Here is a 19351-nt window from a genome sequence, read left to right on the forward strand (position 1 = left end):
ACAGGTGAAGTAACTTCTCCAGAGTCACACAGCTACTGAGTATCTGAGGCAGGATCTTGCCCTAGGATTCAGAGCTGCAAGGGATCTTAGAGACCACCGAGTCCAACCCCCTCATTTTACGAATGAAGAAACTGAGGCTGAGAGAGGTTCAATTTCTTGCTCAAGTTCACCCAGCTAGCATCTGAGGCAGGATTTACACTCAAGTCCTCCCGCCTCAGCACTCTCTCCACTCTGTCAGCATGTCAGGTTAGATGTGCACTCTACAGCTGGTCATTTCAAGAGAGGCAGAGCTAATCTAGAATCAAGGTTTAGGATCAACACCTTAGGAAGCAAGAAATGAGGGCAGCTAGGTGGTGCAGTGAGTATAGCACCGGCCCTGGAGTCCAGAGGACCTGAGTTCAAATCCAGCCTCAGACACGTGACACTCACTAGCTGTGTGACCTTGGACAAGTCACTTAACCCCAACTGCCCTGCCATCCCCCCTCCAAAAAAAGAGGGGGAGAAGCAAGAAATGAAATCAAGATTCCCAGTTGGGACCATGGTACTACTTGACATTTCTATGGTGTTGCAGTTTTCACATTCTTATAGCAGCCCCAGGAATCAAGCAGGAGGACAGACAGGATTTACTCTCCTGCTCTTGTAACAGATCAAGATCCTAAATTTCACAGCAGTGACTTGCTAAAGTCACTGACCTCTTAGTACCAGTCCAGAGCCCAGGACTCTGTTCCTCCCACTATGTCATGTTACTTCTCAGGATCTTTCCTTCTGGCTCTAGTAGAAGCAGCTAGGAGGCTTGGTGCAAAGTGTTGGGTCTGGACTCAGGAAGACCTGAGTTCAAATCTGGCCTCAAGACAGTTTCTAGCTGTGTGACCCTGGACAAGTCACTTAACCTGTGTTTGTCTAAGCTTCCTTGACTGTTTTAAAATGAGGAAAATAATGGCACCTACTTCCCAAGGTTATTGTGATGATTAAATGATATAGTATTTGTAAAGCCCTTAACACAATGCCTGACACATACTACTTTTTTAATAGCTACTTTTTCCCTTGCTTCCTTCTGACAGGAACCTGGTAAAGCAATGGCCAGATTTCTGCAATAAATACCTATTTTAAAATGTGTCACCAAAGTAAACCTAGCTTTAGCAGTAACCCGTATAACTTGTGCCTAGCATTAAAGCAATACTACCTGCTATATTCTGGAAAGGCAGTTTTCAGCTTATCCATAATCCTCTCCCAGCTGATCTTGATACGCTCATTTCCCATGACTGCCTCAGAAATTCCAGTTTCCAAAACTGGCACTTGTAAAGACTGGGCCATACCCGTCACCTAAAAGGGTGATAATGTTATTGTCATAGGAAATCTTCCAATTCAACACAGCAAACATTACTTGGATGCTCAAATATCTACAGATGAATAAGATTCTATGCCAAGGGCTGGGAGATCAAAGACAAAAATAGTTACTACCCTTAGAAATCTTATATTCTATTGGGGGTGAAGGGAAGGAGAAAACCACCAAAAAGAGAAGGTGCCACATGGACTGGCATATGAAACAAGTGGTGGACTCTAAGGTGTGAAGGCAGACACAAGAGAGACTGTGCAAATGGGAGATGGGACATTGAGTTGGGGGAAGAGAAAACAGTGAGAAGTCAACTTAACATCAGAAAATATTTCCTAACAGAGCTGTTCAAAAATAGAATTGGGTTCCTCAAAAGGTAATGAGTTCCCCATCCCTGGAGGACCTCAATCAGAGGGCAGAGCTGGAAGAGCTGTCAGGAAGTACTATGCAATGAATTTCTGTCTAGAATGAGGCCAAGTTGGACTAGAACGGGGGTTCTTAACCTGGGGTCTACGGATAGATTTAAAAGGATCTATGAACTTGGAAGGGAAAAAAATTACACCTTTATTTCAATATAATTGGTTTCCTTTTTAATCCCATGTAATTTAGTGTATTACATTTAAAAACATTATTTTAAGAAGGGGTCTACAAGTTTTACTAGACCACCAAAGGGGTCTATAACACAAGAAAGGTTAATAAGAGCTCTTGGACCAGATGATTCCTGAGATCCCTTCACATTCTGTGATTCTGTGATTGAATATTTCAACTGTCTTTTGGAATTGTGTGGGGCCATTTGGCGAAAATAAAAAATGGTTTTGTGCTCTGGTGCAACCCTTATATCTACTCCTCCATCTCCCAATAGTTGGGAGAATGAAACAAAAGGGGAAACAAAATGAGAGACCCAAAAAGACCACAATAGCAACCACTCCCAAGGATTTCCCCAAAGCCCACCCTTGGCTATAAAAAAGAAAATTTACTATATGTCTCTTAAACAAATAATTTTATTTACCAAAGGTGGTCTAGCCTGGCTAGCAGTAGAGCCAACTCCAGAGTATGATGAAGCAAGCTGAGGAGGATTGGGAATAGCTCTCAAGGAACTTTCTTTCATGAAATGCTTTCCCAAGAAGTGCTGCATCTGTAATGAGAGAGAGAGTGTGAGTGCATGCATGTGTGCGTGCATGTGTGTGGGGGGTAGGGGGTAGTTAAAGTGGGCAATGTGGAGAATATCTGGGATTGAATCATGCAGAATACTGGAAATATAATCTAAGTGCGTAAGTGCATACAGAAAAAGGCAGAGAAATGCAGTTCAATAACTGGTTAAATATCTACTATGCACTAAAAATAGGCAGTGTGCCAAAGGTCTGAGAATACCAAGGGGTGTGTGTGTGTGCGTGTGTGCGCACGTGTGTTTGGAACTGGACTAAACAATTTCTAAGATCCCTTCAGCTCTAATATTCTTTCTATGAAAAGGCAACCCTGATTGAATTATCATGTGTCCATGCTGAGCACAAATATTGACACTTTGTCATTATGTCTTAATTCTACTAAGCATTCATAGAATCACAGAATTTTAGAGCTGGAAGAGACCTTAGAGATAGTCTGGTCCAAATCCTTCCTTTCACAGCTGAATGCCAGGACTATGAGAAGGTACCCGTTTCTCTCCTGTGTATTAGGGAGAAGTCACAAACATATGTTAGGATCTCTGGTCCATGTTGACCTTTCAGAGTTGGAATGGGAGGGGAGTGAAAGGCAGAGCATGGAAAAAATACTTCTCAGGCTTTCCTGCAGTGACTTCAAATGCACAAGAACACTTGCTGGTTTCACTGATCTTTCCAGAACCTGCAAAGCAAACTCCTTTGCCAGCAGTTGCTGGTCTGAGGCCTTGAGATTGGCCATACTGTAGAGGACAAAGAAGGGGCCTAAAAAAGGAAGTAGAACAAACACTTTGGCTTTCAGGATGTTTGAGTCTAGGTGACTATTATAGAGGGAATTCCAGCATTACATGAAGTTGGACTAGATGACTAAGGAATTGTTATCCTTAAAGGACCCCTAAATATTGGACAGATAATGTATAGGGGAAAAATACAATGAAATTAGGCAACCCTTAGGGAAGACATCTAAGTGATAACTGAGCTAGAATTACTCCTATAAAGTACAGACTTCCCAGGTGCATTGCAGTCTACAATCTGGGCATTATTCATTATTCCTCAATTTGCAGCAAAAAACAAGTCAAGTCTTCATAATGTATAAAAAATAGAAATGTGGGGGCAAGGGAAAGGGGTAGACTTGTGATTTTACTGTAGGGAACTTCCTTTGGGGAACCTCCCTCCACCAGTGCAGATCAGCAACTTATATGTAATGCAGGATCTTAAAGACTGCATACAAGACTGGGAAGTGAAGCAAGTCACCACCAGTCACACAGTTACTATGTGTGTGGCATTAGTCAGAGGCAGGAATCAGCTCTGGTCTTTTGGGTTCCAAAGTGCACCCTCTATCAACTATACCACATTGCTGCTCCATAATAGCAACAACCTTTTATATTTCTATAGTACTTCATAGTTGACAAAGGATTTTCCACATAAATTAATTCATATTATCTTTATAATAGCCATGTAAAGTAGATAACAGCTGGTATCATTTCCATTACTTTACAGATAAGATACATTTTCATTGCTTTACAGAAGGGAGACTAAGTGCCTTGCCTTTATAGTTCACACAGCAAATTTGTAACAGTGCCAGAACTTGTACCCAAGTCTTTCAACTCCAGGTTTCTTGCACCTTCTACTCTACCTTTCTCCTGCCCCAGCATGTCAGTTAATTAGCAAGAACACTATGGAGACTCAAAGGAAGCACACCGTGTCCCTCTCAGATAATTGGCCAAAAAAAAGATGCACTAAGGGTTCTCATATCGCACTTGGTTTTGCTTGACTGTTTTAGTTTTTTTCCTTATTCTCCCTGGTTTGGTTTAGTTTCATTTTGTTTGTTTTTACAACAGTCTGACCAGAGTTAGAAAGTTTTCTTGAAGTGGCTGCAGTAAAAAGTTTATCTGCATGACTGTGGAATCATCTCTGGCCTCAGGTCCTTGGGATCATGCTGGCCGAGTGTCAAGAAACTCTAGGAGTTATTTTAAACCAGGGAGACTCTGGAATCAGACTGAATTGGACCTGAAGGTGTCTCCTCTTGGCCACCTTGAAACCAGACAGAGTAGGATGCTGAAATATCTCAGTATCCTTGGGGCTACAAGTGACCAGTTGGTCTACTCTCATGTTCAGCATCTGGTTACCTTCCATGACCCTGAGGCTACAGCGTCATGGGAGAAAGTCCGGACAGTACCTAGGGGCAGAAGGCTTAAGTACCTCAGTCATTCTGGGACATATGTCACTTCAAGTGTAGAACTCTTGGTGAGAGTTTGCACAGCCATATCAGAATGGCTATAATATTCAAACCTAGAATAACACTGATGGGCTCACAAGATCCGCATTTACTACAGTTCTAAACAACACAGAGGGCTCATATCAGACTCTCTCTGGGTTCTTTCCAGCTCTTCATCTGTCTTGAAGTCTGCTTCCAGACCAGTCACTCTAATTGCTGTAGTCTCCCTATCTAAAAGAATGGAGAAAATACTTGCAGGGTTCTCCTGGAGGTTGAATGGACATGCCCCACAAATACCTCTCTTCAGCACCCATACTCCCAGTCTGTCAATGTGCCTGCAATTCTAAATATAAGTTTCACTCCTTTAAGGACATTCTAGAAATATGTAAATTTGACTCTGCTAAGAAATTACACAACCAGGAGAGCTAACCCATGAGCTAACTTCAACATTAGTGAGGAAGCAGTGCTCAGAAGAGAGGCTCATGAGTGAGTTCTCAAGGGCTTTGCAGCATGAGCAAGTCCTACCTAGCTATAAATGCTCTCTGGGGACCCGGATTTGTTAAGTTCAGAGGCTGGTCACCAGCTCGGCCACAGCAAGATGGCCTGTTTGACCATGGCAACTCTGCAAGGTCATCTTCTGTGTCCTAGAGGACTTGCAATCAGCAGTGGTGGAGGGATGACCCATATCACTGAAATCATAATGTATTAAAGTAATATTAAGAAATGAAAAAATTAATGAGGGCTTTAATTGATACTGTCACCTACCAAAGAGTAAAGCTATGATGGCAAGTGGCAAAAGGATGAGTAAGACTTGACTGGAATAGTGCTGGTGGTACGGAGTTAAGGAATATAAATAAGAATTTATAAAGCCTAGTACTGGCAGGGCATTGAAGTAGGAAATGTTTGATAACTAAGAAACACAAAGGATCTAGGTGGGGCTGTTATCTTATTAAGTATCTTTTAAAAGCAAGTGTATAAAGGAAGTTGATGAGGATGTGTGAATGAATAAATGAAAAAAAAGGATTTGTTCTACTATGTCAGCCACTGTGACAGGTGCCTGGGTTATATAAATCCAAAGCTGAGACAGTCTCTACCTTTAAGGAGCGCACACTCTACTGGGAGAAACATCACATAGAGAGCAGGAATGGCCAGGGAAGGAAGTTGTGTTCTGAAAAATCTCAGGGACTGAGTGGAACCAAAGGGGAGTCAATGTGTCAATCCTTTCTAGTAGCAACAATCTGACTAAAATTCCAAGAAGAGGTAGAAAGCTGGATAAGAGAGGAGGCAGCAGCAGAATCTTCTGAGATTCTCTAAAAGATGAAGATATCTTATACTGATATTAATCTAATGCATTATGATAATTTAGTAGCATAGGCTTACTTACTATTTACCATACCCTAATATGTATGAATATAATTTTTCTTACTATTCACAACATATTCCATATATATTACAAATTCCACATTTTATGGCATTACTGTTTAATCAAGATGAAGGTGACTTAAAAATCCAATATTTTTTTACCAATATATCAGGACTGGGTGGTGGTGGAGGAATCTGTACTGGAGGCAAGCAATTCAGAGGATAACCATTCTTCACCAGAGCAATTTGTTCATTGTATTGTGTCTAGTGAAAGAAGAAAAGCATAGTTTAGAACATAGTCCATTTTGAACAAACAGGATTTTGAATTAATTTTGATTTAGTTTGTATCCTTAAATGTAGTTTAAGACTATAAATATTAGATAGGGTGTGACAGTCTATTTAAGAAACTGATTTCTGAAAGTAAATTTAACTAGTTATTAGTGGAGGAAAAAGATTTAATATTAATTCAAATATCTTTAGTAATATCATGGCCAATCCATAGATCTCACCATCTCCCTACCCCCTGGTATTTATATGATAAGTCATAAGTTCTTAGACATGACGCCCACACCTAAAGTTTAACATATTTTTGACTTGGTGATCTTTGCAGTATCACTATTTACTCTGTATTATTCCTCAGGTGGCTGGGAAAATGTGGTCTCTTAAAAGAAAACATCGGATTATTACTTCTGCCCCATTGAACAACTAATATAATAACTTACATTTTTATAGCACATTTGAATTTACAAAGAACCTGCCTCACAAGGAAAGTTCACAGTAGGAAAAAGCAAAACAGTAATGAAAGCCACCTTTCTACTGGTAACATAGGTAGGAAGATGTGAACCTGAAAGATATCAAGTTGGAGAACAACTGAGGCAGTCCTGCTTTGTTTGGTACTTTGCATTATGTTAAATGATAATGCTATCCATTCCCTGGATGGAGTGGGGTTGCCAGATCACAGATGGGAAAGGGAGTAGAGGAAGGTACAACATGGGAAAACCAGACAAGTTCCTAGCTTTTCCTAAGTCAATTCAAACAAAATAACAAAGTTGTACTATGAAGTATTATAAATTTCTAAATGAGATGCATCTACCTTTTCATGAAAACACCAAAATACATTTCAGTTACCCATGCCACAGCTTTTCCCCACTATCACTTTCACTGATGAAAAGTTTTCTGAGTTTTGCAAAACAAGAACGGAATGATTTAGATCTGGAAACTAATAAGCTTATTTGCTTTCACTTTATTTTCCCCCCATTCACAGTAATACTAAAAATCAAGTCAGCTGTTTACTTTTGCTTTATTTATTTTGGAATTAGATTTTAAATTCTAAGAAACTAGATGTGAGGCACAGCATGTCATTCCATCGTTTCCCAGAGTTAAGGGTAAAAAAATCACAATTTAAGAAAATCTGCATGTGTGTATAGTATCATTTCCACAGATCAATTCCAAGTCCAAAAAAAAAACCAAACCAAACCTCACTTAAGTGGCAGCCAGCTGGCGCAGTGGCCCTGGAGTCAGGAGGACCTGAGTTCAAATCCAGCCTCAGACACTTGACACACTTACTAGCTGTGTGACCTTGGGAAAGTCACTTAACCCTAACTGCCCTGTCTTCCCCCCTCCAAAAAAAGGAAAAAAAAACCCTCACTTATTCATTAAATGAAATATAAACATAACTTAATAAACACAATGCACAACATCACTTTAATGCATCCAATAACTATTTCTAAAGGAACCAAGTTTTAGACAGTTTTCTTGAAAATGTCCTTACCCTGCTGAATGCGATTTTGTTCCTGACATCTGCCACAATGGTATCCCAACTTTCTACAGCTGCTTTTAGCTGAAGTGATTCTGGATGGCTGGTACAGAAAAAAGGTGACACATGATAAGCCTCCCTCATTTCACATGCCATTTAAGGCTCCCTAAAACTCTCTATAGGCTCTTAGGTGAAAATGTCACTAAAGAAGTCTGAGGCATTATGATGATGATAATATGCAGGTGAGAAGGCAAGACGCAGAAGCACACCGTACAGACTGTCAATGTTTCCACGTATTGTCCTTTAAAACACTTCATCCTGAGCTCACAGGTTAAATGGCCAACAGCAGGAAAATGCAAACCAGCAGTGACAACAACCAGTCATTACCCTTTTCAGGTGGCCAGAAAGTCACTCACAGAAAGGGTTTTTTTTTTACACTTTAAGAATGTAAAATTTAGTGCCTTTTACCCAGCAAAACTAACCTACTTACAGAGAACCAAGGCATTTTGTTTTGTTTAATTGGATTAAGAATTTATTTAAGGCAGGTTAGTCTAGATATTTTCCACCCAATACTGTTCCAAGGTGGTGGAGGGGAAGGGAGAAAAGGAAGAGCCTGCCACAGAGTGGGACATCCTTGCTAAACAGTGAATGAGTGGATTCTGAGGCACTGACTGATGGGTGATGTGAGTAAGGCTTAAGAGATGACTTCCAGCGCACCTGCTCAGGCCTCACAAGTATTACTGCAGGAGGTGATTCAATTCTATCACTTCCCCTTACAGATGTAAAAGCAGCCTTGGTGTCTTTGATCACCCGAGGAGAGCTCTCTTCTCATCTTTCAAAAGGCTCCACGGGATTAGTCAGATAACAATCCTCCTTCAGTACCACCCAGCTCCCAGGAGGCAAGGAAGGAGCCTGGCCACCTCTTTGAGGTGTAAGTCATTACTAAGAGCACCCACTTAATGGAAACCAGCATGGTCTCAATTTCAGTAGTTTTTTCTTTCCATCCTATCTCAACTTTAGGGATTCCCCCTGAAAGGGGAGGAAACTATTCCCTAGCCACTGAGGATGAAACTTATCACCTACAGCAGAGTGTTGACCTGCCTTCCGAATATGACCAAATATTGGTGTTATCCTGTAAATGATAAGAGGGGATAAGGGGAGAGAAGGCTTTCAAGCACAGGCCTTAAAAGTAAGAATATTTAGAAGAAATTTTTACAATTAGCATGCATCCTGTTCTGAAAATGCAAAGTCAACATCCATAACCAGCGCCTCTATCGCAAGCTCTTGATTTGTTTCACTGTGGGGAAAGGGATAGTCTCCTGGTCTTCCTAAGTGAGTCCTGCTGTTTCTGTCTATACTTGTATCTCTTGGCTGTCAGCTATTACTGCACACCAGCAGACTTCTCAACACTCCAACAGAGATATCAGAACACAGACATGAAAGTGATTAAATGACTTGCTGGCAAAAATTACTTCCTCACTCCAATCTCATCTACATAAAAATACATATGTTAGGCCTTGCACTGATTTTTTTAGACATTGTCTGAAGTCAAGATGCTCTGAAGAGGAGGAAAGGGTCACCTTGATGCCATGGTGGTTGCACGGATAAGTTGAAGCAGGCACTCCCTCTCAGTCTGTTCTAGCTGATGAAGGCCAAAATCTCTTCGGCTCTGCAGGAACCACACCTAAAATTTTTGAGATTCAAAGAAGAGAATCTGAAGATAGCCCTTTAAAATCTGACATGTCATATACAATTCACTCCAGTGCAGTTAGGTGATTTCTCTATCTTTCCTTCTAATATTCCAACTCTAAAACATGATGCAAACCTAGGTTTCTTGTCCATCATGCACACCTGGTAGAGACTCCATGAAGGTGTTTATAGAACACAGCTAATACCATGCAGTTCTCTGATGATTAAATTTTACTGAATATCAAGTTTGGTAGAGGCAACTGGGCACAGTGGATAGAATTGGCTTCAAAGTCAGGAAGACCCTGAAGCTCAAGTCCTGCTTCTAATAAACACAGTAAATATTGGTGCTGTCATGAACAACGGGAATTAGATCTGTTCCGTTTGGCCCCAGAAGTCAGAAACAAGAATAATACTGGTACACGTTGCAAAGAGGCAAACTTAGGTTTGAGGTCAGGGGAAAAAATTCCCAAAGGAGCTGTCCAAAAGCGGAATAGGCTGCTTCAGGAGGTGGCAAATAACTCTTATTGGGGTTCTTTAAGGACTCATTGGGTATGTTGTAGTGGAGAATACCTTTTTTGACTAGGTATTGCACTAGACAGCTCTTGAAGCACTCTCCAGTTCTTAAGTTTTGTGATTCTGTGATATGTTCCCATTAAGAGAACTCTATTCTAGGACTAGTATTAATGACCCTCTGCAAGATCAAGCTACCCCGGCCCTTGTTCCTTTGGGCCTGAAATGTAAACTGCACTCTGTAAGATGTAGCAGCTAGAAGCTAACATCCCTGGAGGCTTTGTCCAGTTGCCTGAAGTGGAAATGTTCCCTGTTTGTATCTGCAGTCTTACATGTTGCCTTACAACAAGGATCGAGTGACCATAGAGAAGTAACTTGGATTAATTTGAAAAATATTTATAAAGAGCATCAGTACTAGGGGTTTTTGCTTTATTTTTTGAGAAATGGCAGGTCCTCAAAAGCATTTACTAAAAATGCAAAGAGCCTTCAAACTACCCAGACCCACGAGCTGGAGCTATGGTCCCCAAGTGCTTCTTTTTTATTGTGTTAAGGGCAGGACATCCATTATTAAACTCATTTGAGTGGCAATAAACAAAGCTCAGTTAAGACCTCTTGATTTCCTTTGTTTTTTTTTTTTTTACCTCTGCTGTTATAGCTCTATTGGTTTCTCCATTCAGCTTGCTCAAGCACTTTTTAGCTTTGGCTTCCAGTTTATTCTTCTCCCTTTCCCACTGACATCTAAAAAATGAAAACACTAAAGAGTTAATGAGATGACCACGAGGAGAGTTTTCAGCATTGTTACTTTATTAGAGACAGAGGAGCAGACTGCATGATGACCATGGGATGGCCTCAAAGAGGTGAAGGCAGTGGTTGTGTCCCTCACCCCCACCCTGGTGGAGCAGCAGCAAAGCCTATCATTGGACTTGGGTACTCCCTGTCAAGATCTTGGTAATTGTTTTCAAATAGCTTAATATCCTACTGAATTCCATAAGTTGTTTCCCCAGAAAGCAGATGATCTCTCACAAAACCTGATTTCTAAAAATATTTTCCATCTCAATGACGGGAGCAACAAAAGATTATCCCTCTTTTCAATTCCTTTAGGCCATTGCCTTAAAAGCCTATATTGATTATTTTAGCAATGTTATTTAGGCCGTCATGTGTATGTCTGTGTGTGTGTATACATGCACACACATGCATGTGTGCTTGAAGCAACTCAGTGGCACTGAATACCAGTCAATTTAACTCATTCCATTATACTTTCCCAGAAAAGGCCTAGCATTCTTTATACAGCAAACCAAGCATGTTCCTAATGAAGACCTTAAGTGAAAAAAATGAAGACCTTAAGTGAAAATGCTATCACTTTCTCTCCTTTGTCTTAGGATGAACCATTACTACATATGATGGTCAAGAATCTGCTGCAATCAAAAGATCTCAATTTATCTTCTCTCTCTAGTTCTTCTTTATAATGGGAGACTGGAATAGTTAATGTACTAATCATACAGTACAAACATTTTATATTTTATTTCAAAAAGCATCTCCTCCATGATTTCTTAAGGTAAACACTTGGACTCTGGATGGCTCTCTTAATGAAAGTAAAAATACAATATAAGTACTTGGAATAAAATATGAACTATTTAATCAGATACACTAAATAGATGCTAGAAGAATTAATCCTTCATTGTATCACCAGTTGTGCAACCCTGGATAAACCACCCAACATCTCACTACCACCTGGCAATTCTAATTCTAAACTGCCTATAATTTAGATGTGCCTAAACCACATTGGTAGAGAATCTTCCCTCACCTAGAGTTCTCTACATTGCCAAAATCATAGGATATACCAAAACAAAACTATAACACATATATACATAAATACAGATATAAATAAATTTTTCTGGAAAGAAATATACTTTCCAGATAGACATTTTTTTCCAGTTTTGGAAAGCATCGAAGTACCAAATAGACTTGACTTGGGGTCAAGTTCCAATTCTTACAATCCTTTACTTTGTGGTAATGAATAAACTAGTGTAAGCTGGGTGACTGGGATTGTCCAATGAGAGCCCAGATCTTATGAGCACAAGTAGTGTGCTCAGTTGACAAACTCTCCACATGAACTTCAGAGCATGAGCAGACATTGTGATGAGAGGACTAGAACCAGTTACAGGATATGTGCACACCTTCCAAAGTCCACGTGGAGACTGCATCCGTGGAGCACACTGCATATGTCCATAAGGACTGGGCTCTCATTGGCCAGTCCTGGTCACCTTCTTTATAATGTATTAGTATCCTAACACAAGTGCTTGACAGCTTGAATGAAGTTTCAAAGAATTTTATAATTATTCACGGTAAAAGGTTAAGTAATGAAATATACCTTTCTGAAGCAAGTTTCTCTTTAAGTTTCCTGATTTCAGAATCTTTAGCCTGGATTTCCTGCTGTAATCTAGACAAATAAAAGATAATGTCACCAAAGAAGAAACGATCACTCATTATCAAAGTTGGAATGGCTTTGTATTTCATCAAGAAGGAGTAGAGTACATTCACTTGGGACAACACTTTTAGTTTGAAATTTTAATGGACGTGGTTTCTGTCTGAAATAGTCCTTCTTAAGTGATTTTTTTATCCTCCCATTTTGCAAAACTCCCCAGAAAATAAAAATTGTGCTATTGGCATCAAGGTGGAAAAGTGTACAGTTTTGCCTTATGTCCCCGAGTCAACAAACAGCTCCCAGAGGGACCATGGGAGAATGACTGTCACTTTTCTGGACTTCAGTTTGTGTGTTAGTAAAATGGAAATAGCATCTCTCAATGCTCCAGAGCTCCTATGAAGATTGAAGACTTTAAGGCCCTCGGGAGGAAGACACTATATCGAGCCATGCAAATTAGCCAAGTTTCAGGGTCTGGAGGAAATTAGGTTGGGCCTGAAAGGAACAGTGTTGTAGGCAAGTAAGAATTTTAATTAAAACTTAAAATACAACCCCATGGCACTGGTGCTGTAGTAACAGTCAATTCCTTCAAGTAAATGTAAGAACCCTGGGTGAACACACCAAAGCATCTAGCCAAACTTATGATATACTGGCAAGTTTTTTAAAGTTAATTTGTGAGAATAGAACATAAAAATATAAAGTGATAAAAAGGGTCTCATTGCTTGATACAAATCCCATTATCCATCCCAGATGCTCTTCTCTTTACACTCTTGTTTGGTGACCTCATCAGTTCCCATGGGATGACTTACAGCCATGCGCCCCTCCTCCTCAGATCTATAGATCCAGGTCTTATCTCTCTCCTGAGCCCCAATCCCATATCACCTGCTGAACATTTCAAACTTGATTTACTGGAAACAGCTACAACTCAAACTCAACATGTCCAAAGCAGAACTCATTATCTTTCTCCCAAATCTACTTGTCTCCAAACTTCCCTATTTTGGTTGAAGGTGCTACCATTCTTATAATCTCTCCTCGTAACCTCAACATTATTCTCAATTCTTCTCTCTCTGTCCCTCACCCTGTGTACCTAATCAGTTGCCAAGTCTTGCTGTTCTACCTCCACAACATCTCTGGTATCCATTCCCTTCACTCCATTTACATGGCCATCACTCTATTTCAGGTTCTTATCATCTCTCCCCACCTCAAGACTCTCCCCTCTCCAACATCACCTCCACAAAGCTGCCAACATGATTTTCCTAAAATGCAGATCTATGTCATTTCCCTACTAAATGAACTCTTGTGGCTCTCTATTGCCTCTAGGATCAAATATAAAATTCCCTGGCCTTTAAAGTCCTTCACAACATGGCCCAACCTACCTTTCCAGACTTACTATTAGTTGCTCCCTTTCTCACACTCCAAAGTCCAGCCAAGTTGGCCTTCTCTTTCTCACACAAGACACTCTATTTTCAGTCCTCATGCCTTGGGAATCCCCAAAGCCTAAACACACTTTGGCCTTGCCTCTTCCTCTAAGAAATCCATATTTCCTTCCAAACTCAGACCAAAGGGAGTGATACTGCTCCTGGGGAGTGCTGGAACAATCTAGGGGGATGGTAGTAGTTTGGAATTATGCAGTAGGAAAGTAGTGAGGTCTCTAAGGATATATTTATTTACCCTTTCTCTGGGGTGTTTCCATTATTTCACTATTTTACTTAGTAAGTGTCAGGTTAGAGTGGGTAAGCATATAGTGCAGTCAGAAGACCTGTGTTCTGTGACTGTCACTAATCAAATGAGTGACCTTTGGCAAGTCACTTCATCACCCAGGATTTCAATCTTTGATTTTTCTTGTCTCCTCAATTTGACTATAGACTCCTTGAGGGAAGGAAATTTGTATTTTGTTTCCTTTGTAGTGTCAACGTAATATGGGCATATACTATTGAGTGGATAAAAAATATAGCTAGAAAAAACTTGACAAAAATCACCAAGTCCAATCTCTTCATCTTGCAGACAAAGAAACTGAGGCCCAGGGATATCAAGTGATTTACCAGAAGATAACCAGGTAGAAAAAGAACCAGGATTTGAACCTAGATATTTTGGTTCCAAATCCCAGAGCTCTTTCCAGTAAAAAAAGACCCTTATCCCTAACACCATTGCCTTTCCTTTGGTTTAAATCCATTAGTCCTAGGGAAGTTTATTGTGATTCGGTACACCTAACCTTATGTCCCACTAATTTCTACAGCCAAACCTTCTATTCCAGGAATTCCTAGAACACAACTTGTATTTTCCTACCCTTTCCCATTGTGTCTCTTTCATCTCTGCCTTCCAAAATTCATCTTCCAAGGCCTCATTCAAGAGGCACCTCTTCCATGAATTCTTTCCTGACTCTCCCAGCTACAGACGATCTCAGGCCTCTTTACATCCTTGTGCACACACTCACTAGGACACTCCTTGGGCTAGTACCTGGTTTTATACCTTCTTAACCTGAGCTGCAAGACTGTAAAGCTGCACAAGTACTAAATCTGATTCATCTTTTTATCCCCTGGGGGCCTAGTACAGTGTCTCAAATATGACAAACAAAATAGGTATTTTTAAATGAATCTATTGGGTGAAAGAAATCCAGTATATCCTTATACTGGATTCTGATACAGATTCCAACAGGACTGTATTATTAGGCCAGCCCCTAAACCATGTTTTAAAGTGAAGATTCTTTAATTTGTATCCATGAATGTGTTTTTTTAATATTTTGATAACTATTTCAATATAATTGGTTTCCTTTCTAATCCTACGTATTTCATTTTACTCATTAAAAATATTCTGAGAGGGGTCCACAGGTGTCATCAAACTGCCAAAGGAGTCCATGAGACAAAAAAGTTTAAGAATCTCTATTTTAAAGGATTTGACAGAATAAAGAATCATCCTGGTGGTAGCCAACACAGAGGAGCATCCCTCTTTCATGGCTAGTTTCCATTACAACCGTAGGATCCTAGAAGAGTTTCTAAGACCATTAGTGACCTTCCTAGATTTCTATGAATTAACTAATGATTCAAGCTAAAAGATCAAGACCTGGATCCTGGCCACTAGCAGTTAACCTAACTGAAATACTAAGAATCCAACTAGATTAATGCTGCCAATTCAGAGGGCCCAAAAGAGAGTTCTGCCACGCTCAATACTCCTCTCTTTTTGGACTTGACTGGTTTGGCCTATAGCCTCTTTCTGGTCTCAGAGATTCAACAATCAAAAAAAATCCTATATCAACATTTCATTTAAGAAATCATAGCTATGACAAACTCCTACTCCCCACAACCCACCTTAACATTAATATGAGAGAAAAATTTCAAGATTCATATCCCTTCACAAGCTTTCTCCCAATATCATAAAAATCATACGGATTTTATATGAAGGGTCTTACCCTCCAAAGATGCAAAAAAAGAGAAACAATCAGTGTTGGAGGTGCTGCCTAAAGACAGAAATTCTAATACTATATTGTTGGAGCTACATATTATCCCAACACTTTGGCAAAATGATTTGGAATTCAGCAAGATAAGTCACTAAATTGTTCACACCTTTTAATTCAGAGCTCCTATTTACCCCAAGCAGGTGAAAAAAAAAGATACAAGAGATGCCAAAAATTCATGGCAGCATTTTTTGTGGGAGCATAAAATTGGAAACAAAATGGGTGCCCATCTATTAGGGATGGCTGAAAAAATGTAATATATCAATGGAATGGAATATTATTGTAACATAAGAATCAAAACTATGAGGAAGGGGGGCGGAGCCAAGATGGCAGCAGGTAAGCAGGGACTAGAGTGAGCTCCATGCTGAGTCCCTCCAAAAACCTATAAAAAATGGCTCTGAACCAATTCTAGAACAGCAGAACCCACAGAAAAGCAGAGGGAAGCAGGGCTCCAGCCCAGGACAGCCTGGATGGTCTCTGGGTGAGGTCTATTCCACACGGAGCGGGGAGCTGGGAACGGAGTGGAGCAGAACCCAGCCTGAGCGGTGTGGAACAACCAAACTTGGAGTCGGGTGGATGGGGCCCCTAGCGCCCTAAATATGTGAGCTGCGGCAGTTACCAGACCCCTCAACCCACAAACACCAAAGACTGCGGAGAAGGTTAGTGGGAAAAGCTGCGAGAGTGGAAGGAATTCGCGGTTCGGCTTCCAGCCCCGGGGCAGCAGAGGTGGGGCAGCTACAGTTGCTGCTGCTTCTGGCCCCAGGCCCACCTGGTGGGAGGAATTAAGTGGTGGATCAGAGCAGGAGTGCACAGCCTGCTGAAGATCTAAGCCCAGCCCCGGCTGGGGGTTCTTGGGGAAGGAGTAGTGCAGGTGAGACAGAGCTGGCACCTCCCCGCCAAACGTGGAACATAGAACTCGTTAGTCTACAAGCAGTCATACCCCACTGAAAAACTCAAGGGTCAAGTTAGTTGGTTGGGAATATGGCCAGGCAGCGAAAGCACACCCAGATTCAGTCTCAGACTTTGGATTCTTTCTTTGGTGACAAAGAAGACCAAAACATACAGCCTAAAGAAGACAACAAAGTCATAGAGCCTACAACAAAAGCCTCCAAGAAAAACATGAACTGCTCTCAGGCCATGGAAGAGCTCAAAAAGGATTTGGAAAAGCAAGTTAGAGAAGTAGAGGAAAAATTGGGAAGAGAAATGAGAAGGATGAGAGAAAACCATGAAAAACAAGTCAATGACTTGCTAAAGGAGACCCAAAAAAATACTGAAAAATACAATAGAAGAAAACAACACCTTAAAAAACAGACTAACTCAAATGGCAAAAGAGCTCCAAAAAGCCAATGAGGAGAAGAATGCCTTGAAAGGCAGAATTAGCCAAATGGAAAAGGAGGTCCAAAAGACCACTGAAGAAAATACTACTTTAAAAATTAGATTAGAGCAAGTGGAAGCTAGTGACTTTATGAGAAATCAGGATATTATAAAACAGAACCAAAGGAATGAAAAAATGGAAGACAATGTGAAATATCTCCTTGGAAAAACCACTGAACTGGAAAATAGATCCAGGAGAGATAATTTAAAAATTATTGGACTACCTTAAAGCCATGATCAAAAAAAGAGCCTAGATATCATCTTTCAAGAAATTATCAAGGAGAACTGCCCTGATATTCTAGAGCCACAGGGCAAAATAGAAATTGAAAGAATCCACCGATCACCTCCTCAAATAGATCCCAAAAAGAAATCTCCTAGGAATATTGTCACCAAATTCCAGAGCTCCCAGATCAAGGAGAAAATACTGTAAGCAGCCAGAAAGAAACAATTTCAGTATTGTGGAAGCCCAATCAGAATAACCCAAGATCTGGCAGCTTCTACATTAAGAGATCGAAGGGCTTGGAATGCGATATTCCGCAGGTCAATGGAGCTAGGATTAAAACCAAGAATCACCTACCCAGCAAAACTGAGTATCATGTTCCAAGGCAAAATATGGATTTTCAAAAAAGTAGAGGACTTTCAAGCTTTCTCAGTGAAAAGACCAGAACTGAATAGAAAATTTGACTTTCAAACACAAGAATCAAGAGAAGCATGAAAAGGTAATCAAGAAACGGAAATTGCAAGGGACTTACTAAAGTTGAACTGTTTTGTTTACATTCCTACATGGAAAGATGATGTGTATGATTCATGATACCTCAGTATTAGGGTAGTTGAAGGGAATATGCATATATATATGTATATGTTTATGTATATATATAAGTGAATGTGTATGTATGTATATATCTATGTGTATATGTATACATGTGTATGTATGTATATATATGTGTGTGTGTTTTATATATATATATATATATATGTTAAAAAGAGAGAGAGCAGACACAGGGTGAGTTGAAGAAGAAGGGAAGATATCTAAAAGAAATAAAATGAAATTAAGGGATGAGAGAGCAACATACTGAGAGAGGGAGCTAGGGAGAGATAGAATGGGGTGGATCATCTCGCATAAAGGTGGCAAGAGGAAGCAGTTCTGTGGGAGGAGGGGAGAGGGCAGGTGAGGGGGGAATGAGTGAACCTTGCTCTCATCAGATTTGGCCTGAGGAGGGAATACCATACACACTCAGTTGGGTATCTTACCCCACAGGAAAGAAGAGGGAGGAAGATTAAAAAAAAAATAAAAGGGGGGGGATGATGGAGGGGAGGGCAGATGGGGGTGGAGGTAATCAAAACAAATACTTTGGAAAGGGGACAGGGTCAAGGGAGAAAATTCAATAAAGCAGGATGTGTTGGGAAGGAGCAAAATGTAGTTAGCCTTTCACAACATGAGTATTGTGGAACGGTTATACATAATGATACATGTGTGGCCTAGGTTGAATTGCTCGACTTCTTAGGAAGGGTGGGTGGGAAGGGAAGAGGGGAGAGAATTTGGAACTCAAAGTTTTAAAAACAGATGTTCAAAAACAAAAAAAAAAGTTTTTGCATGCAACTAAAAAATAAGATACACAGGCAATGGGGCGTAGAAATTTATCTTGCCCTACAAGAAAGGAAGGGAAAAGGGGATGAGAGGGGAGGGGGGTGATAGAGGGGAGGGCTGACTGGGGAACAGGGCAACCAGAATATATGCCATCTTGGAGTGGGGGGGAGGGTAGAAATGGGGAGAAAATTTGTAATTCAAACTGTTGTGAAAACCAATGCTGAAAAGCAAATATGTTAAATAAATAAATTTAAATAAAAAAAAAACTATGAGGAAAACAGAGAAGCACAGGAAGACTTGTATAAATATAGGTAGGACTAGGAAAACAATAAACAAAACGACTACACTGAGATAAATGAAGAGTCAAACAAAGATGAACAATGTATAATTGTAATAACCAGTATTAGTCCAGCGAAAAAATGAGAAAATGCATCTTTCTCCTTTCCTGGAAGAGACAGAGGACAATACATACAAAATATTATATACATTTCAGA

At 40.3% G+C, this 19351-nt stretch overlaps 1 protein-coding gene across 1 annotated transcript in view; it reads right to left on the reverse strand.

The window, feature by feature from the left end:
• DZIP3 (DAZ interacting zinc finger protein 3) overlaps positions 1–19351 on the reverse strand; it is a 115638-nt gene that overhangs the window by 12155 nt on the left and 84132 nt on the right. Inside the window, exons 19-25 of the mRNA XM_036746157.1 lie at positions 12394–12462; positions 10664–10760; positions 9404–9507; positions 7839–7926; positions 6230–6331; positions 2343–2468; positions 1184–1323 (exon numbers count right to left, since the gene is read on the reverse strand). Of these exons, the coding sequence (XP_036602052.1) occupies positions 1184–1323; positions 2343–2468; positions 6230–6331; positions 7839–7926; positions 9404–9507; positions 10664–10760; positions 12394–12462 (726 nt within the window). The remainder of the gene's footprint in view (positions 1–1183; positions 1324–2342; positions 2469–6229; positions 6332–7838; positions 7927–9403; positions 9508–10663; positions 10761–12393; positions 12463–19351) is intronic.

The sequence above is a fragment of the Trichosurus vulpecula genome, chromosome 2, assembly GCF_011100635.1.
Source record: "Trichosurus vulpecula isolate mTriVul1 chromosome 2, mTriVul1.pri, whole genome shotgun sequence".
Classification (NCBI taxonomy): domain Eukaryota; kingdom Metazoa; phylum Chordata; class Mammalia; order Diprotodontia; family Phalangeridae; genus Trichosurus; species Trichosurus vulpecula.